Source organism: Podarcis liolepis (genome assembly GCF_965112155.1).
Source record: "Podarcis liolepis genome assembly, chromosome: 15".
Taxonomy (NCBI): domain Eukaryota; kingdom Metazoa; phylum Chordata; class Lepidosauria; order Squamata; family Lacertidae; genus Podarcis; species Podarcis liolepis.
In genome coordinates this window covers 10987512-11009025 of record NC_139566.1, presented here as the reverse complement: position 1 = coordinate 11009025, position 21514 = coordinate 10987512, and the positions used below count along the sequence as shown (strand labels likewise).

The 21514-nt window shown below is 49.4% G+C and overlaps 1 protein-coding gene across 10 annotated transcripts in view; it reads left to right on the top strand.

Annotated features, from left to right (window-relative positions):
• The window catches only part of LOC310694491 (lysosomal acid glucosylceramidase-like), a 54985-nt gene that overhangs the window by 26659 nt on the left and 6812 nt on the right, over window positions 1-21514 (top strand). For 9 of the 10 annotated variants that reach the window (XM_083477583.1, XM_083477580.1, XM_083477587.1 and 6 more), the window contains exons 4-11: window positions 371-517; window positions 611-747; window positions 3827-3999; window positions 7432-7672; window positions 10737-10961; window positions 12044-12207; window positions 13702-13827; window positions 16815-18356. In XM_083477583.1, the coding sequence (XP_083333709.1) occupies window positions 371-517; window positions 611-747; window positions 3827-3999; window positions 7432-7672; window positions 10737-10961; window positions 12044-12207; window positions 13702-13827; window positions 16815-16971 (1370 nt within the window). In that variant the 3' untranslated portion in view covers window positions 16972-18356. Of the gene's footprint in view, window positions 1-370; window positions 518-610; window positions 748-3826; window positions 4000-7431; window positions 7673-10736; window positions 10962-12043; window positions 12208-13701; window positions 13828-16814; window positions 18357-21514 lie in introns of those variants that run through there. The other variant, XR_014519730.1, reaches the window with a different exon arrangement.

Below are 21514 nucleotides of genomic sequence, written 5' to 3'. Positions count from 1 at the left end.
GACGGCCCTGGGAGTCAACCCTCCTGCTCTCAGTCAGGGCGGAGGAAGAAGTAGCAACTCCTTCTTACCCCACCCCACCGCAATGGACTCGGGGTAATTCTGGGCTGGGTTAGAGGCAATTGGGGCTGAGATTGGGAAGGAGGCTATGAGCAGCTCCAGTGGCGTAGCGTGGGTTGTCAGCACCCGGGGCAAGGCAAGTAATTTGCGCCCCCTAACCCGTGGATTTGCGCCCCCTAACCCTAACCCCCAGATGTTGCGCCCGGTGCTGCCGGGCCCCCCTGCACCCCCCACGCTACGCCACTGAGCAGCTCTAGTAAGCTCTTCTTCTCCCAGACCTAACTCACGTCCTCCATCTCTACCTCCTCTGAAGGCCTCCTGTATTCTTACAATCCCTGCGTTCACTACCAGTGTATTAAAGGCTTTGGTGGCTCCCACACAGACTCCTCCTCCATTAATATCCTGCAGTTGTCTCCACCAGCCCAAGAGCACCTCCTCCGGTCCTACTTCTCCAAAGACGGTAAGCAAATCCAGAGGTTTGTATTTTGTATTTATTTAATCCATAAATCGATTCACTTAAAGTCCCCTGTTTCCCTCCCCATCTCGCTGCCAGGCATTGAGTACAACCTTTTGCGCTTGCCCATTGGCTGTTCGGACTTCTCCACTCGCCCGTACTCTTACGACGACGACTGCCCCGACGACTTTGAGCTGAAATGTTTCAGCCTAGTGCAGGAGGACACCAAGCTCAGAGTGAGTGGAGCCGTCTTGAAAGAGGAGGCCTCTGGTCCCCTCCTGTGGTTCTCCCAGATACCAGTAGCAGACTCCCTTCTCCAGGGGCAAACCTGAGGTCACATTCACACCACAAAAATGAAAGCTTTATGCTGATGCTTTCAACAGCCATGAAAGGCTTCTGTCTGCCCCTAAGGACTCTCAGCACCCTTAACGGAACTGCAGTTCAGGCTTGTTTTGCAACAACGAAGAGCTAAAGTTACAGCGAGAAACTCTGTTTTAAAAACGGAAATGTAGCTTTGTGGAACAGCCACAGGACAGTTCGTGAAAATTCACCAGTGTTTTAAGATGCACTTTCCCCCTAAAGTACAGTCGTACCTTGGATCCTGAACGCCTTGCGAGTCGAACGTTTTCGGCTCCCGGACGCCGCACACCTGGAAGTGAGCGTTTCGGTTTGCGAATGCTCTTTTGGAAGCCGAACGCCCGATTTGGCTTCCGCGGCTTCCGAACGTTTTGGAAGTCAAACGGATTTCCGGAATGGAATCTGTTTGACTTCCGAGGTACCACGGTACACATTTCTGCAAGTAGATTTCCCTAACATAATGCATTTCTGTATCTTATTTTCATGAATGTATACATATACATATAATATACATATGCATATGTACATACATACATATATATATGTATATACAGTACCTCGGGCTACAGCCGCTTCAGGCTGTGTTTTTCCAGGTTACGGACCACCAGTATGGTGTAGTGGTTAAGAGCGGTAGTCTTGCAATCTGGGGAACCGGGTTCGCATCTCCGCTCCTCCACCTGCAGCTGCTGGGTGACCTTGGGCTAGTCACACTTCTCTGAAGTCTCTCAGCCCCACTCACCTCACAGAGTGTTTGTTGTGGGGGAGGAAGGGAAAGGAGAATGTTAGCCGCTTTGAGACTCCTTAGGGTAGTGATAAAGCGGGATATCAAATCCAAACTCTTCTACCAAAACCCGGAAGTACAGGAACTGGTTACTTCTGCACATATGCAGAAGCGCTAAATCATGCTTTGCGCATGTGCAGAAGCGCTAAATCGCAATCCACACATGTGCAGACGCTGGTTGCGAGCGGTACGGGTTGCGAACATGCATCCCGCACAGATCATGTTCGCAACCCGAGCGTCCACTGTATATACATATGTATACAATATGCATTTCCCACCCCAACATTTTCCCCCAATAGACACGTTTTGATAAACGTTATTTGGTTTATTGCAAATTTCAGAGAAGTGCCCGTTCCGACAGATATTTCTCTGCCTCAGCCCATGCGAATTAGTGCGTGTTGCGCTGAAAGACAAAAAGCAAACTGGATTTTGCCTCCATCCCTACACACACCCTAAAACTACAAATCCCCTCAGTCCCCAGGGGCTTATGCAATTCCTCCAGAGGCTACTCAGGAGAGGAGAGCCTGGCCAATGGGGTGACTTTTTGTGGGGCTGTGGATGTCGCCAGACCCCCAAACCCAACTTGGAAGTCTATAGGGATTTTCCTGCTCGCCCCCACCCCCCCAGGTGGATGAGAGCACAATCTCCACCCGGCCTCCCTAACCAGGTTAAGAAGTAAGGATTCCCTCACTTCGCTGGACCTTTAGCAAAGGTTTGCCTCCATTTCCATCCAGCAATGTAAATTCCTCGTTTGTAAATTCCTCAACCTCGGCCCTCCAGATGTTTTTGGCCTACAACTCCCATGATCCCTAGCTAGCAGGACCAGTGGTCAGGGATGATGGGAACTGTAGTCTCAAAACATCTGGAGGGCCGAGGCTGAGGAGGAAGCCTGGTTTAGACACTGCGATTTAAATTTGAATGCCATGCCCCCAGGGACTGCGCTCCGTGCTTAACCTGCCCCGCTCGATGACGTCCCTGGGGCTGGCCCCCTAGGCCTCAGGTATGGGCCCTAATATTGAAGCACGTGAAAATATAGTGGTACCCGCTTAGGGCGGAAAAAGGACCAGACAGACACAGCTTTGGAGAAAAAGAAGGTGAGGGTTTATTGCTGAGCAATAATGGACCCTGTCCAAAAGACTGGGACCCCGAAGCATACAAATCCTGAGGTTATATACCTGAGCAAATCACAGATCATGAGACAGTCATGCACGCCAGAGAAAAATAACCAGTTAGCGCTTCTTGCCATGTCCCTGGCCGTGCACAGAGTTCACTCCCAACATCTTCTTTCCATTGTCTGCACAATGATGAACAGTCTGACCTTTTCCCAGCGGCGTAGCGTGGGTTGTCAGCACCCGGGGCAAGGCAAGTAATTTGCGCCCCCTAACCCCTAACCTGCCGCCGCTGCCAGCTTCTTCTTGCTGCTGCCTGGTCTGGTCTGGTGTGGTTCTCTCCCGCGCTCAGCGCTGCGCTGGGCGGCCGCTGCACTGTCCCTCCCCCAGATAGTCCCTCGCTCTCTCTCCGCACCGCACGCCTGGCACCCCCCCTCCACAGTGGGCGGCAACCCGGCGGCTCGGATCGGATTCGCCCAGCCAGCACTGCAGTGAGAGAGAGTGAGTGAGCCAGGTAGGGGCAGAGAGCTGCGAGTGCGAGCGCGCGCCCCCAGATGTTGCGCCCGGTTCGGCCGGCCCCCCCTGCATCCCCCATGCTACGCCACTGCCTTTTCCCTAGTTCTGACAGTACAGGGAAATGAGACTCAGGGAGGAAATCTCCTGGCGCTACCTCCCCGTATGCATTCTGCCTCATGTAGGGAGTTTTTGTGGTTTGGCCCTTCCTGTTTCGTGGACTATTTTAGCCTGGATTTGAGGGGGAGTTTGTACCAGTGTCTTCTGATTCATGGCTTCCCCTTTCCTCTAGGGTGCAAGGATGTTTCTAGGTAAAAGGTCGGTTCTGGACTTGCGGTTCCAAGCAGTTTGCAGTTAGCTTAGGCAAAAGCTTTTCTTGATTCAAATGGATTATAAAATCACTGTAAGCCCTGTTATGTGTGGGCATATATGAATATATTGATTACTGATAACTGATTATATGAATAGCATAAGGGTAGCCCCCCTTTTCTTGCTTCAATATCTCTGGGATGCTCCTGGATCTGCTCACTGGATCCCCATCACCTCTCCCCGTAGATCCCTCTCCTTCAACGCATCCTGGCCTTATCTAAGCGACCCCTCTCCCTTATTGCCAGTCCATGGTCTAGCCCAGCTTGGATGAGAGTCAACGGCAAGGTGGAGGGCAAATCGAGGCTGAAGGGGAAAGCCGGAGACATGTACCACAAAACGTGGGCCCGCTACTTCGTCAGGTAACACCCGCTGGTCCGCCAGCGCACATGCGCACACAGGTTCTTTGGAGAAAGGGAGGATGGGATGAGTCATGCCACAGAGACCCGTGGCTTGGAGCTGCCTCAAACAGCCCAACGCTGCTGGCGCCCTGACCCCGAATTGAGACGTGGGGGAACCCGAGACGCAGGCCAAGCGGTTAATGCAATTTCACATGCAATCCCAAATTATCCCAACAAGAACTTGGGGGGGGAGGGCAAATGCTCCACTCAGCAGGAGGAGAGGCCCCCCCCAGAATAACAAGGCTGGCTTATTGCAATTTGAGCATCTCATGCTGTTGTTTATGTGGTAATTCTACTTTACAGAGTTGTGTGGAATTCGTTTGACCCTGTTTAGTCGTACTGTTTTTCTCTCGGGGAAAAGGCTTTGAGCCCCACAGGAGGGCAATTTGATTTGGGGAGGGGGCAATTTGAGAATGAGTTATTAACAGTGAATGGCGTTTTAGGCTTCCTCCACATTAATAATTCACTTTTTTAATAATAAAAATTATATGTCACAGGTGTGTGTGTGTCAGGATATTATTAATTATTATTATTAATAATAATAATAATATTATTAATAATAATAATTCCCCACTCATCTAGCTAGGTTTTCCGAGCCTCTCTGGGTGGCTCCCAACAGGATATTAAAAACACAATAAAACATCAAACATTAAAAACTTCCCTAAACTGGGCTGACTTCAGATACCTTATAAAGGTTAGATAGTGGTTTATTTCCTTGCTTAGGTGGGGCATGGCCAAAAAAAAAAAAAAAAAAAGGTTGGGAACCACTGGTTTAGAGTTTAAAAGAACACACGGCTTTGACTCGGCATACTTGTCCTTGTCAGATTGAATGTACAAGGCAGGTAGATAATAACTTGTGTCTCTGAAACATGTTTACTTGAATTCGTATCTGAGACTGGCTAATATTTGCAGACTGACTCTGAGGCACATGGCCACATGCAAACCGCACGCCTGCTGCTCTCGCAGTTAAAACTCACTCGGCGGTTGATAGCTGAGCTAACTGAAAAAACTGCCTTCTGTGGTGAGACATCCTAATGCTACAGAATTAACCCTTTGCGTAGTATTTTGGATGCACCATTCGCACAGTTTAAAGTCCTGAACAAACACAGTCAGAGGCAGTGCCATGGGAGGCGATTTTCGTTTCAAATAGCTCAACAACTTTGCCAAAAAAAGAGAGCCGGATTTTCACTGTTGGGAATATGGCAACCCTTGCAGGTGGCAGCCTGGGAGAGGGCCTTCTCTGTGGCAGCCCCTAAATTGTGGAAGTTCCTGCCCACAGAGATCCAACTGGCACCTTCATTATGCAGCTTCTGTCAAATGCCGAAGACGCATCTCTTTGCCCTGGCTTTTGATACCTGAGCTTTACTATTATTATTATTATTAATAATAATAATAATAATACCCTCCCCATCTGACTGGGTTTCTCCAGCCACTCTGGGTGGCTTACAGCATATATAAAAACATAGTAAAATGTTGCTATTATATGCACTATACAGTGGTGCCTCTCAAGACGAAAAGAATCCGTTCTGTGATTCTCTTCGTCTAGCGGTTTTTTTGTCTTGCGAAGCAAGCCCATTGACGGATTAGAGGATTAGTGCTATTAGCGCTATTAGCGGCTTATCTGCTGATCGGATCAGCTGATAAGCAGCTTAGCGTCTTAGAAAAAGGGGGGGAGGGAAAAAACCCCGCAGGAACTCGCAAGACATTTTCGTCTTGCGAAGCAAGCCCATAGGAGATTCGTTTTGCGAAGCACCTCCAAAACGGAAAACTCTTTCGTCTAGCGAGTTTTCCGTCTTGCGAGGCATTCGTCTTGCGGGGCACCACTGTATGGTGTATATTTGATGATGGGATATATTAGCTGATGTGAAATATTCAAGTGGTCAGATCACAGTGCAACTTTCTGCCTCCTGGTGGAAAAACATACACAAATAAACTGCACTTTAAATCTACATCACGACCTCTAGTGGCATCATCTATTAGTTTCAAAGTAAATAACACTGCAAAAGTCCAACTTGTGCATTTGCATCATCAGTGCACAGCAAGATCTGGTTAAAAGAAATGAACCAGAGTAATAGACATATTTCCGATTTCAGCAGCTTCCGCACTGTAAAAGTGCCTGGGAAAGTGGAAGATGTAATGTTAGCAGCAGGGGGAATAGGTCCATTGTAGCTGAAGGCAATGGGACGCGGGTGATGCTGTGGTTTAAGCCACAGAGCCTAGGACTTGCTGATCAGAAGGTCGGCGGTTTGAATCCCCGTGACGGGGTGAGCTCCCGTTGCTCGGTCCCTGCTCCTGCAAACCTAGCAGTTCGAAAGCACGTCAAAGTGCAAGTAGATGAATAGGTACTGCTCCGGCAGGAAGGTAAACGGCGTTTCCGTGCGCTGCTCTGGTTCTCCAGAAGCGGCTTAGTCATGCTGGCCACATGACCCGGAAGCTGTACACCGGCTCCCTCGGCCAATAAAGCGAGATGAGCACCGCAACCCCAGAGTCGGCCACGACTGGACCTAATGGTCAGGGGTCCCTTTACCTTTACCTAGCTGAAGGCAACTTCAGTTCCATTCATAGGAATTAATGCAATGCGGGACTTAAATGTAAGACATGTATTAAGAGCTTTTGTCCTCCATTGCCAACAGACAGAAATTTCTCAGGTCCTGCCATCACTTTTACCAGAACCCCCTTCATGGAGAACAGAGTAGTAGCAGCAGTAGCAGCAGCAACAACAACAACAAGAACAACTAATACAGTGGTGCCTCGCAAGACGAAAAGAATCTGTTCCGTGATTCTCTTCGTCTAGCGGTTTTTTTGTCTTGCGAAGCAAGCCCATTGACGGATTAGAGGATTAGCACTATTAGCGCTATTAGCGGCTTTTAGCGCCTTATCAGCTTATCGGATCAGCTGATAAGCGGCTTAGCGGCTTAGAAAAAGGGGGGGAGGAAAAAAAACCCCGCAGGAACTCGCAAGACATTTTTGTCTTGCAAAGCAAGCCCATAGGAGGTTCGTTTTGCGAAGCACCTCCAAAATGGAAAACTCTTTCGTCTAGCGAGTTTTCCGTCTTGCGAGGCATTCGTCTTGCGGGGCACCACTGTAATAATAATAATAATCTGCAGTAAAGAAGGTTCTATGCCCATTACCAACAAAACTTTAAATTCTAAAGGTTTAAGGCCTGCATTAGGACTTTTAACCCCAAAGTCCAGGATTACTCAACTGCTCCACTGCCTCTTTGTAAGCAAAAGGAATAGAAACTTTAATTTAAATTTAAAGCTGAACATTTGGGGATGGGGTAGAAAATCCCTGAGACCCTCGCAGCCCCCTCCTAAAGTATAGCTCTGGCCCTTTTCATGTACTGAGCGCCGGGGCTAACATCCCCTCTTTCCTCCATCTGTTGGGGTCCAGGTTCCTGGATGAATACGCGAGACACAACATCACCTTCTGGGCGGTGACACCCCAGAACGAGCCCAACAGTGCTGTCCTCTCGCCCAGTGGCGACTTCCCTGTCAACCGCCAGACGGCCGAAGAGGCGCGAGACTTCATCATCCTAGACCTGGGCCCTGAACTGGCCGCCAGCTCCCACAAAGATGTCCTGCTCATCATGTATGATGACCAGAGGTCCGAAATCCTCAACTGGGCCAAAGTGGTAGGTCCCCAGTTCACTATCTCCCATTAAAGCGGCACTCGATCAAAGCAGTCCCATAGTGCCTGAAATGCATGGTGGGAGTCTGGCCTTGCAATTGTTGACTCCACCAAAATTGGCTCTGGGTCTGCCTGCTGTTTGGCTCCCTGGCGTCCACCTCCACCAGATCCCAATGGGCAGGCAGGCCGCATGGCGATCTGAAAAGCCAGTTTGCCATCCAAACTGACCCCACCAATGTGACCCGGTGTGATGGCCTGGGAATCTGATTCAGAGTCTGAACCTGAAGAATCCCAGCCTGCACAGGGGTCCCGCAACCTGGGACTGGGGCTGGCTGGCTTTTATCTGCCCCGAGGCATAGGGCGGCCCCAGTCCACAGGTGACTCGCCTCTCCTGGCCTGGAGGCGAGCACTCCTCCTGCGGGAACTTAGTTCCCTCCGTCTCTCTGCCCTGAGCCTCTGCAGCTCAGGAGAGGCTGGAGGGTTACCGGACCCAGAGGCATCCTCAGCTTCCCCTGATGGGGCTGAGAGTGGAGCACCTGCAGGCAATGGGTCCTCCATCACCTCAGGGGCCAGAGCAGACTCAGCTGGTGCCTGCACCTGAGGATCCAGCACAGGTGAGGACCCTTCAGGCTCAAGCCTCAGCCCCGGCTCAGCTGGTTCTGGAGGCGGGGACTCCTGTGCAGGCTGGGATTCCTCAGGTTCAGCCTCCGAGTCTGAATCCCAGGCCATCACAGAAACAAGCGCTAATACGCCCAGGAACCTCACCAAATTGCTGGAGAGGATGCACCTCCACAGGCACATACCTCCACATGTGGTGGGAATGTCCCAAAATCCAACTCGTCTGGACAGCAATCATACAAGAAATATGCAAAATACCTAAGCAAGTATTAGAGGTCACCTCAGAACTGGCCCTACTAAACATGTTCCAAGATAATAATGCCCACTCACATCATAAAGAGCTCATAACCCACCTACTCTCAGCAGCTACAAACAACATAGCCAGACACTGGAGAGACCTGTCAGGAGTAATCATGGACAAATGGTATCAAATAGTATGAGAAACAGCCTTATTAGAAAAACTAACCGATAAACTGAAACAGACAGGGGCCAAGTAGAACAGGACGCCTTCACCCCGGTATGGCTCCCCTTCATCACGTACGTAGTCCAACAAAAATCCGCCAACAGCATACGAATGAATCTGGCTAACCTGATTCAAACACACACACACACACACACACACACACACACACACACACACACATAAACAAATCTCACTATAGCCAGCCAAAGACAACCAACCACACCCTAGGCCACCCCTCTCACCACCAAGGTTACACGACGAGTGAATATTAAGAGAACCCATAGAAGTAACGCTGACACAAAACTCCACACATACACTAAGTAGAAGAACAGTAAGACCTGACAGTAAGAGCTGTTCGACAGTGGAATTTGCTGCCAAGGAGTGTGGTGGAGTCTCCTACTTTGGAGGTCTTTAAGCAGAGGCTTGACAACCATATGTCAGGAGTGCTCTGATGGTGTTTCCTGCTTGGCAGGGGGTTGGACTCGATGGCCCTTGTGGTCTCTTCCAACTCTATCATTCTATGATTCTAACAGAAACATAACCACCCCACCCCACCCCACTCACCATTTCCCCTCTCCCCGCCCTTTTATTCCTAGGTAAAGGTAAAGGGTAAAGGGACCCCTGACCATTAGGTCCAGTCGTGACCGACTCTGGGGTTGCAGCGCTCATCTCGCTTTATTGGCTGAGGGAGCCGGCATACAGCTTCCGGGTCATGTGGCCAGCATGACTAAGCCGCTTCTGGCGAACCAGAGCAGCGCACGGAAACGCCGTTTACCTTCCCACTGGAGCGGTACCTATTTATCTACCTGCACTTTGACGTGCTTTCGAACTGCTAGGTTGGCAGGAGCAGGGACTGAGCAACGGGAGCTCACCCCGTCGCGGGGATTCGAACCGCTGATCTTCTGATCAGCAAGTCCTAGGCTCTGTGGTTTAGCCCACAGCGCCACCCGCTTCCCCTTTTATTCCTAACCTAACATTAAAAAGCAAGCATTTACCTTGGAGACCCTGCCTAGCCTCTGCGATCGGCCACCACCACCTCTCTCTCCCTCGTGGCGATTTCAAGTCAGAAGTCGTGATGGCTTTACGAATTCCAGGACCTCCCCAGCCAAACCGGGGCAGCTGAGGGGTGTGCAGCCGCACCCAATCATTTTGGAACACTGCTTTTGACTCGGCACTCCATCTTCTCTTTGCCTGAGCAAGGAGAAACACATCAGTCAATGCAATTCTGGGCTGCATCAATAGGAGCATAGCATCTAGATCAAGGGAAGTAATAGTGCCACTGTATTCTGCTCTGGTCAGACCTCACCTGGAGCACTGTGTCCAGTTCTGGGCACCACAGTTCAAGAAGGACACTGACAAACTGGAACGTGTCCAGAGGAGGGCAACCAAAATGGTCAAAGGCCTGGAAACGATGCCTTATGAGGAACGGCTAAGGGAGCTGGGCATGTTTAGCCTGGAGAAGAGGAGGTTAAGGGGTGATATGATAGCCATGTTCAAATATATAAAAGGATGTCACCTAGAGGAGGGAGAAAGGTTGTTTTCTGCTGCTCCAGAGAAGCGGACACAGAGCAATGGATCCAAACTACAAGAAAGAAGATTCCACCTAAACATTAGGAAGAACTTCCTGACAGTAAGAGCTGTTTGACAGTGGAATTTGCTGCCAAGGAGTGTGGTGGAGTCTCCTACTTTGGAGGTCTTTAAGCAGAGGCTTGACAACCATATGTCAGGAGTGCTCTGATGGTGTTTCCTGCTTGGCAGGGGGTTGGACTCGAGGGCCCTTGTGGTCTCTTCCAACTCTATGATTCTATGATTCTATGATTCTATCAGCCTGCCATTAACTTTAAGGTGGGGTGGAGGGGTGGGAGACAATATTTTTAAATTGCCCCCGCCCACTGACAAGCCAAGGGATAGGCAAAGGACACTCGAATTCCTTCCTCCCTGGTGCAAATAAGAATGAAAGCTTTGGCCTTCCCCCCTCCTTTGGCAGATCCTTGGAAACAGCAGTTCCGGCAGGTACATTTCAGGCATTGGAATCCACTGGTACTACGATCCCACAACCCTTCCGAGCCTGACTTTGGATCCCACACACTCCCTCTTCCCCAATTACTTCCTCCTCTACACGGAATCTTGTAACGGTTATCCACCGAATGTCATGAGAGTGGACCTCGGGAGCTGGGACCGGGGCGTCAAGTATAGCCAGAATATCTTGGAGGTAAGGTACTGCTACCCATGGGCCCACTGTAGCAGCAACTTGAGAAGAGGGAGCTTTCCGAAAATCTTCATCTGAGGGGTGGGGGTGAGCGAACGCACTGCGGTGCCCACGCAGGCTAGGGCTGGATCTACACTCATGTTCTTTAATGTTAAAGGGACCCCTGACCATTAGGTCCAGTCATGGCTGACTCTGGGGTTGTGGTGCTCATCTCGCTTTATTGGCCGAGGGAGCCGGCGTACAGCTTCCGGGTCATGTGGCCAGCATGACTAAGCCGCTTCTGCCGAACCAGAGCAGCGCACGGAAATGCCGTTTACCTTCCCGCCGGAGCGGTACCTACTTATCTACTTGCGCTGGTGTGCTTTCGAACTGCTAGGTGGGCAGGAGCAGGGACCGAGCAACGGGAGCTCACCCCGTCGCGGGGATTCGAATCGCTGACCTTCTGATCGGCAAGCCCTAGGCTCTGTGGTTTAACCCACAGCGCCACCCGCGTCCCTTCTTTAACGTTAAGGGAGGGTTAATGAATGGTTTTGGCAACATAGATGGACATACGACATCCTACATCTTTACCTTGACGGGAAAAAGCCAAGGTAAAAAAACATTTTAATGAACATGTGTGCTCTTTGATGTTTTAGAACGACATACAGTGGAACCTCGGTTTTCGAACCTAATCCGTTCTGGAAGACCATTCAACTTCCGAAACGCTCGAAAACCGAGGAGCGATGGGCAGTTGGCAAAAGCCATTGAGGAAAAAAAGAAAAACACGCAGCGGAAATTCAAAAACGGAAGCAATCACTTCCGGGTTTGGGCCATTCAGCTTCTGAAATACTTGAAAACCGAGGTTCCGCTGTGTCTAATATAATTATAATAGCGGGAAATAACGCTAAACAGGTCAGTGTATATCCAGCCCTGGGTGGAAGTGGTTTGGGGGGGGGGGGAATCAGTCAGAAGTCTTTTCCCAGAGATGGGGTCCCTGGGACCTCTTGCAGGCTCAGCTGTGGAGCCCCCTACCCCTTCCCCTTGGTGGGCCACCCCCTCCTCCCTCCCACCTCCCTGGCTGACCTATGCCCTTTGAGCCCTTGCAGACCATCCGCAACCATGTTGTGGGTTGGATCGACTGGAACTTGGCCCTGGATATGCGCGGGGGACCCAACTTCGTTGACAACTTTGTGGACAGCCCAATCATCGTGAACGCTGCAAAAGACGAGTTCTACAAGCAACCCATGTTCTACCACTTAGCTCATTTCAGGTAAGGCTTCAGAGGGTGACTTTGGCTGTAACTGCCCACCAAGAATGCCCCTGAGGGTAATCAAAGAAGCTCTGTGGCACCAGCATAATGCACCTTTTCACGTAGCTGTCTTGGTTCTGGTAATCATGACAATTAAAGCTTAATTAAAAATGCTAATTGTCATAATTATCTTGGGCTGTTAATGTTGTGCGTGGCTCCGCTGTAGGCTCAGGTAACTATATATATGTAAACAAACCATATATCAGCCTCCCTCATTCCCAAAAAGAAACACAAACGTGGGTGAGCTCCCCTTGGAGAACGGGGTAGCGTGGAACAATACACACATTCATACAGACAGAAATGTCTGTTTGCATTCTGTAGTGCAGAAAGCATTGATCTGATGGGTAGAGACCTTTCCTATTCTGCTTAATTCAAGAGGGTTCTGGAAGCTTCTCCGTGTGAAAGAAACAAGCAGACGGTTCCTGATGTTTGGGTTATTCCTTCAGAGAAGCTGAGTACAGCTGGCTTAAACTGGTTCTCTTATCTCTTTCTGTCAAGCTCATGCTGACTATAAAAATAGACCAGAAGGAGCCTAGGTTTGACTTTCCATCTCTTTTCCTGCCAGTGTGGTGTTCTGTACATAGTATGCTAGAGTGTCAAGGTTCAGACTTATTATAAGTTCAAGTCTGCTGCAACTGGATTTCTTATGAACAGTGCCAATCCTGAATGTATTGGATTTGTGACCATTATGCTCATTTGCAAAGGGACGCGGGTGGCGCTGTGGGTTAAACCACAGAGCCTAGGACTCGCCGATCAGAAGGTCACGGTTCGAATCCTCGCGACAGGGTGAGCTCCCATTGCTCGGTCCCTGCTCCTGCCACCTAGCAGTTCGAAAGCACATCAAAGTGCAAGTAGATAAATAGGTACCACTCCAGCGGGAAGGTAAACGGCGTTTCCGTGCACTGCTCTGGTTCGCCAGAAGAGGCTTAGTCATGCTGGCCACATGACCCGGAAGCTGTACGCCAGCTCCCTCGGCCAATAAAGCGAGATGAGCGCCACAACCCCAGAGTCGGCCACGACTGGACCTAATGGTCAGGGGTCCCTTTACCTTTACCCTCATTTGCCTTCAGTAGCAGTAAAGCTCTGCTGGATGAAATATTAATTGCCTCTGGCCTATTTTGGGGGAATCCTGCAACGTGTTTCAGTTGTTACTCTGCTAATTATACATCTGAGTTCTGCTCTGGATCAATACTGAGTAGTATTTCAAAGACAATATATACTGGGGGTTGCCTCTCCTGATCGCTACTGCCTACCCCTTGGCCCTTCTCCTACCCCTGACCATCCCCCTCCCTTCACCCCTCACCCACCCCCTTGACCCCCCTACCCCTCACACCCGAAATGTACTTTTTTATGCAGATGCGAAGATATACCGATGGCATGGGTTTGCTGTATAGAGCACAGCGTCGATCCTCTTTCCCCGCCACCCTCCTCCTAATTTCTCTTTTCTCTCCCCAGCAAGTTCATCCCGGAAGGTTCCGTCCGAGTCTTCCTGGCTTGCAAGAGCCTCCTGGGCAAATGCCAACTACAGACCGAGGGCTTCCTACGCCCAGATGGCGTGGCAGTGGTGGTTGTGCTTAACAAGTGAGTGCGCAGCCTTGGGGAAGGAAGAGCAGTTTGCCTGGCCGTCAGCAGGTCTTTGCGGGCCCTGGGAGAACTTCGGGGCTGGAGCACACAGCACGTTCCAGCAAAACTGCTCAGTCGGTAGAGCATGAGACTCTATTTATAATCTCAAGGTCTTGGGTTCGAGACTGTGGGAATGTTGAGGAACGTAGGCGAGGATATATTGATTAAATATTATCCCTCCTCACTCATGGTAGTGAGCAAGAAGCAGAACACATTCCCTTGCACATTGTTAGAAGCAAGTTGATGGATTTGTTAGAATAATTTAATAATAATAATAATAATAATAATAATAATAATAATAATAATAATACATTTTATTTATATCCCACCCTCCCCAGCCGAAGCTGGGCTCAGAGCGGCTAACAACAGTAAAATAATACAGCATTCTAAAATCAATTCATTATAAAATCAGTTTAAATTAAAGTTTAAATTAAAGTTTAATGGCAACCATTGGGCTAGAGTTCTGTGAGGATCACCAAAGGCTGTGCCTTGGCCAAAGTCCTGGTGGAACAGCTCTGTCTTGCAGGCCCTGCGGAAAGATGTCAAGTCCCGCAGGGCCCTAGTCTCTTGTGACAGAGCGTTCCACCAGATCAAAGCCACAGCTGAAAAAGCCATGGCTCTGGTTGAGGCCAGCCTAACCTCCCTGTGGCCTGGGACCTCCAAGATGTTTTTGTTTGAAGACCGTAAGGTCCTTCATGGGCCATACCAGGAGAGGCGGTCCCGTAGGTACGAGGGTCCTAGGCTGTATAGGGCTTTAAAGGTTAAAACCAGCACCTTAAACCTGATCCTGTACTCCACTGGGAGCCAGTGCAGCTGGAAAAGCACTGGGTGAATGTGATCCCGCAGCGAGGACCCCGTAAGGAGTCTCGCTGCAGCATTCTGCACCCGCTGGAGTTTCCGGGTCAGTCTCAAGGGCAGCCCCACGTAGAGCGAGTTACAATAATCCAGTCTGGAGGTGACCGTCGCGTGGATCACAGTGGCTAGGTCAGGGCGAGAGAGGTAAGGACGTAAATTGAGCAATGCAGTCTGGCTTGTCCAGATTGGATTGTTCTTGGTCAATTCCGCTTTCTTTCCCTCTTAAAAATAATAGCAACACGACAGTCTTCTTTAAAAGTTACATACGCTTCAGGTTAAGGACTCCGCTAACCCAGAAATAGTGCTTCAGGTTAAGAACTTTGCTTCAGGATGAGAACAGAAATCGTGCTCCAGCGGCACGGTGGCAGTGGGAGGCCCCATTAGCTGAAGTGGTGCTTCAGGTTAAGAACAGTTTCAGGTTAACTACGGACCTCCGGAACGAATTAAGTATTTAACCCAAGGTACCATTGTAATGGTAAAATTTACTTACATTCAGTTCACAGTAGTCTCCTGAAGGCAGGTTTAATCTTGTGGTTCCAGTTACCTTTCTACCTTGTGGCTTCCATCCTCTGTAAGGACGAGCCTTGTGCTGCTGGCTAAGAGCCAGCAGAGAGGAAGATGGCAAAAGAGAAAATGGAAAAAGGCGAAAAGAGGAAGACGGCTGTGTGACTAGCCCTTTTATAGGGTCTCCCAGGGTCACGCCCATCTACACAGGGGGAGGAGGCTCCAGAATAGGTATGGCAGGAAGTCCTCCCTGTCTGGAGCAACATTCCCCTGTGCGTCCACTCTAGGAAACAGGAAATGTTGTATTTGACTGCTACAGTGATGATACATCCCACAGAGCCCCACGTTGGGCTAAGGATTCCTGCATTGTAGGGGGTTGGGATGGATGACCTTCGTGGTCCCTTCCCGCTCTACAATTCTACGACGGTAATCTATTACCCAGGAGACACGGGGAACCTATTCTACAGCTTGAGGCTAGCTGCTGCTGGGCTGCGGCTTTCAAGCTGCGTGCACAGTCTTCTGAATAGTGATAAACAAATATTGGGTGCTCTGACCCAGATGGAGACTCAGGCTTCATCCTGGCTCTCTAGAACAGCCCAGACAAACTTGAAGGCTTCGGTTCCGCCCTGGAGATCTGGCAACCCTACCTCTTGTTGAAAGCAAGGCAGTTTGCATCTCTCCATCAGCTTGCCTCCCTTTTGACTGCTGGCTTGTTGGGACTCAGATATACCGTATTTTTCGCTCCATAAGACGCACCTAGTTTTTAGAGGAGGAAAGGGGGAAAGCCCCATTTTTGGGGGGATCCGCTCACAGTTTTGCAGCTTCTTTTGCAAAGGGGAAAACCCCTGCTTTTTTGAGGATCAGCTCAAAGTTGTTGAGCTTACTTTGCAAAGGGGAAAAATCCTGTTCTTATGGGGTTCAACTCACAGTTCTGCAGCTTCTTTAGGAAAGGAAAGGGAGCCGTTTCTACAGTTTCCAGACAGATAATCTAATTGGCCAGTCACATGTCGCTGGGGAAACAAACAGCCTCCGTCTGCAGAACATTCAACAATGGAGGCCTGGGCAAGGGGCCGGGGCCGGAAAGGGAGCCAGCGATCGACCACACATTCGCTCCATAAGACGTACAGACATTTCCCCTTAATTTTTAGGAGGGAAAAAGTGCGTCTTGTGGAGCGAAAAATACGGTACTTTTTTCTGCCTGCCCCCCACCTTGCCACCTGGGCTCATCACCTGGCGCATAGACCATGGGTTCACCTAGCTCAGAACTGTCTGCGGGGACTGGCACTGGCTTTCTAGGGCATTCAAAGAGGGAGTCTTTCCCAGCCCTGCCTGGAGATGCCAGGGATTATACTAGGGCACCCCTTGCATGCCCAATCTGCCCACTTCCCAGTAGTGCAGAAATTCACCAGGAAGCCTGGGGCAACCCAGCCAGATGGGTGGGTTATAAATAATGAAATTATTAAAAAATATATAAAATATTTCTAGGGGTGCCCCTACCTTTTCCTGGCAACCCTGGTGGGGATAGGGGTGGTTCTGTGCCCTGCGCCATCCCAACCCCTGACCCAGACCTTTCCTCTGTCCCTCAGGTGTATCTGGAATGTGCCTTTCAGCATCTCAGATGGTCAGCTTGGCTACATTGAGGATGTGGCTCCGGCCAACTCCATCCAGACTTACCTGTGGAAGACATCCACTACCTGCCTCGGAGGAAACGGGCAAGGGAAATGCCTTCTCCCCACAAAGTGACCCGGATGCATGGAAGCAGCCTCAATCTTCCCCCTGCCTCATCCTGCAAACCTCAAGATCGTGGATAGAGCCTGATTGTTGTCAGGCTTTCGGGGAATCAGATCCCTTCCCCAGTGCCAGTAAATAAGCAGATCAAACTAAAGGAGCGTTCTTACCAGTTAGTTCTTTAATAATCACAGCGAGAGACAAAGGAATGCATATCTCTCTAGAAATGGCGGTGCTCCCAGTAAAGGTTTTCCCCTGCTCTGTCCCCATTAATCTGCGCCACTCCTACATCGGGTAACCTGAGCTTGTTGCCGCTGCGCTCTCTGTTCTATCACTCTTGGAGCCCGTCTAGTCCTAGGCGAAGGGGGGTCAGGAATGCTGTCCAAGGACACTGAATCTGCCAGATGTCTCCCTCCTGGTGTTTCCGCTTCTAGCTGTTCCTCACCCAGTATTTCCCAGCTTTCCCCCGCTGGACTATGCCCTTCTGCAAACCACTGTTCTAACTCAATACTGTCCTCCTGCCCTTGGGAAGCTTCAGGAGAAGGGGGCAGCGACTCCCCCCATTCCTCCTCAGTCCAGCAGCCCCTGGCAATTGTTGGGACAATGTGGAAAGGAGGTGAGACTCTGCCCAGACCTGGAATAGGGAGGCTAGGAGATGCCTGCTTACAGATTCCCACGTCCCTTCCGCCACCCCACCAAAAGGCATACATAAACTCTCTTCCTTTTTCCCAGGGCTATAATCAGACACTCATTTTTCAAGCATTAAATGTGATTTGAACCCTCCCTAACGCAGATATGTTTTTCTGCATTCGTGTGGCTGACGGGGTCCAAGCAGAGAGAACGAGGACAGGACTTGGGTGCTCCTTCTTGGGTTTTGTGCTGGGGGTGGGAGGAGGAATTGGGTTAGTCTATAGCTGGGTTAAAAGCTTGGAGGCTTTATTCTTGAAGTAGAGAGTGGCAGTTTGCATTTCTTAGTGCAGAAAGTATCGATCTGATGTGCAGAGATATTTCTCATTCTTCTTAATTCAAGAGGGTTCTGGAAGCTTCTCTGTGTGAAAGAAAGAAGCAGAAGGTTCCTGATATTTGGGTTATTCCTTCAGAGAAGCTGAGTACAGCTGGCTTAAATGGTTCTCTTTTTTTTCTGTCAAGAGCATGCTGACTATAAAAATAGGCCAGAAGGAGCCTCGGTTTCAGTTTCTCGTTCTATCTCTTTTCCTTCTGGTGTGGCATTCTGTATATAGTGTTAAGGTTCAGTCTTATTATAAGTTATTGGAATTTTTAAGTTAAGTCTGCTGCAACTGGATTTCTTACGGACAGTGCCAATCCCGAATGTAGTGGATTTGTGACCTTTATGTTCATTTGCCTTCAGTAGCAGTAAAGCTCTGCTGGATGAAATACAATTGCCTCTGGTCTATTTTTGGGGAATCCTGCAACGTGTTTAAGTTTTTACTCTGCTAACTATACGCTGGAATCTGCTCTGGATCAATACTGAGTAGAATTCCATGACATCCCTCCTTCTGTATTCAGAATTTTTGTACTTGTGCTATTTTACATATCATGAGGTTACCATACTCTATCTTAAAGGAAGGCATTAATCCCCTTGTTTTGCATGGAAGATTGCTTGTTCTTAGGATAAAGGACAACAAAAGAAGATCGGACGCAAGGGAAACTTCCCCTTAGCTGAGCCAAACCACTGGCCCAATCCGCTCAGTACTGGCAACTCTGATTGGCAGCGTCTCCCCATCATTTCAGGCAGGAGACATTCCTATCCCTTCTTGGAGAAACCAGAGATTGAACTAGGAATATGCGAAGCTGTATTCCTGAGCTGCATCCTTTCCCATCAACTTGGGTATTTTGAGTTTTCCAGAGAACTGAAAAGGAGGTTGGGAATTGTCAGGGAACTGACATCAGAGGCACGGGAGAAGGAGAGGGTCTCTGATTCTGCAGGGGAAGGTCCCAGCGCTAGGGGGAGACTCAGCTGGGAAGAAGGAGAAGGGAATAAGTGTAACACCAGGGATCCAGGAGAGCAACGGGACAGGGAGGTGCAGGGGCTCCAGGACTCTTCGTTGGAAGTTAGCGAGGAGAGCCCAAGCACCCCGCTGCCCACGCCCACCCTGCGCAGGAGACTCCCGCGCAGTGAGAGGCGGCGACGATTGGGCGTCAAACAGCTCTTATGTTGGCAGCGCTTTAAGAAACGCCCACAGACAGATTCTACAAGTGACTAAGGGCAGCCACGCTGAGATGGGCTGTGCAGTCCGGAGGGTTTAACCAGGCAATCTAATGCTCAAACGGGGCAGGATTACGCACGAGTAACTCCCAACCACTACAGGAATAGTCTCCCATTCAAAGTGAATTGTTTACTTATTTCCCACCCTTCTCACCCCTGAGGTTCCCTAAGGGTGCGTTACAGCGATAGAATACGACATTAAAAGTTTTACATGTGTTTTGGAAGAGATGAGATAGGTAGGTGAGATAGACAGGAGGTAGTCCTTGGGTTTGGAAAGAGTGTTTGTTGCATAGTGCTAAAAATGTGTACATGGTATTTCCCCTACAAGAAGAAGAGAAGAAGAGTTTGGATTTGATATCCCGCTTTATCACCACCCTAAGGAGTCTCAAAGCGGCTAACATTCTCCTTTCCCTTCCTCCCCCACAACAAACACTCTGTGGGGTGAGTGAGGCTGAGAACTTCAAAGACGTGTGACTAGCCCAAGGTCACCCAGCAGCTGCATGTGGAGGAGCGGGGAATCGAACCTGGTTCACCAGATTACGAGTCTACCACTCTTAACCACTACACCACACTGGCTCTTGGTCACCTGGCTGCCGCTAAGACAGACGGAGTCTCTTGAAGCTCCATCACCACAGATGCCTCCGCCACCTCCCAAGTTACAGGACAGAATTAGCACCCCCCCACAACCCCCCACCCCCTCCCCAAAAAATTATTCACAGGAAATCTGCCAGCTATTTGGCAATTGCTGCAGAAGGCACTATTACGCTTCAAACAGCTCTTCCCTTGCTCAGGCCAACCAAACGAAAGGGGGGGGGGGAATTGACAAAAACAGTCATATGTCCACAGCCCCAGCCAGGATTATTTGTGCAAAGTTTTAAGATGAAAATCTTGTCAAATGATTTCACGAAATGCAACCACGAGGGAAAAAAAGGAAGATGTACTCCATTAGGCAACAAAGTGCGGAAACGGATTCTAGGTTTTACTCGCTTTGCAGGGGGGTTGGTTGGAGAGTGAACATACAAGAGCTCTTTCAATAGGACTGACATTTCAGCTCCAAGAACATTTCTGTAGGTGGTTTTTTAAAATATACAGTGGTGCCCCGCAAGACGAATGCCTCGCAAGACGGAAAACTCGCTAGACGAAAGAGTTTTCCATTTTGGAGGTGCTTCGCAAAACGAATTTCCCTATGGGCTTGCTTCGCAAGACGAAAACGTCTTGCAAGTTTGTTTCCTTTTTCTTAACACCGTTAATACAGTTGCGACTTGACTTCGAGGAGCAACTCATAGAACGCAGTGTACATAGCAGCCTTTTTTGAGGTTTTTAAAGACTTTGGTGATTTTTGAAGCTTTTCCAAAACTTCTTTTGCAGCCATTTGGTAAGTTAAGCTTTTAAAACTTTTTTTGGGGGGGTTGGATTTTGGGCTGGGGTGTTTGGAATTCAAGGACTTGGTGTTGGGAAGGGGTTTGCAAGAATCTGGAAGCTTGTGTGGTTTTTTATGCATTTTTATGATTTTCTGTGACCATTGGGCCACTCTGCTGTTTTTTAAAAAAAATTCTGGGTTTGAATTTTGCAATGCTCTTTACAGTATGTGTGACTTTAAAGAGCACTTAATAAACTCTTGTTGTACCAAATTTGGCTTTGTTTGGACTTTTTTTGACCATAGGAATGCATTAATTGATTTTCAATGCATTCCTATGGGAAACCGTGCTTCGCAAGATGAAAAATTCGCTAGACGAAAAAATTCACGGAACGAATTCATTTCGTCTTGCGAGGCACCACTGTATATTCCAGCCCTATGGTTGGAAACTACCATACTTGGGATGGAATTTGATTCAAATGGTTGCCCCTTCTTCCTTTTCCCTCTTGAGCACTGCCCCTTGGAGACTAATTTCACCCGAAATACATTTCCTCCCCCCTTAAGGTCCTTATTTGAGCAGAGCCACACAAGATGGATGGAGTGAGATCTGCTAAACCTGATAACAATCCCAGGCTAAAGGGTAGTGTAGAGATGATGTAGGATTTTGGATCCCAGCAGCCCCAACCACCACGGCCGGCGATGGGAGCTGGGAGCCCAGCAGCACCCAAAAGACCACAGGTTCTGTACCCTTTGTTGAGGACATAAAAGGCCTGTGGCGCCACGAGGCCCAAACCCCACCCGATGTCACAAGCCTCCCACTCTTTGCATCTCAGGCTTTGGGAAACCCTGGAGATGTCGTTCCACTTCTTGGAAAACATTGACAGGGAAAGAGCTCACAATATATGGGAAGCAGCGCCAACACAGCCCTCCTCCTGCCCCCCTGCACTCCCATCCCAGCCCGAGAGCCCATGAAA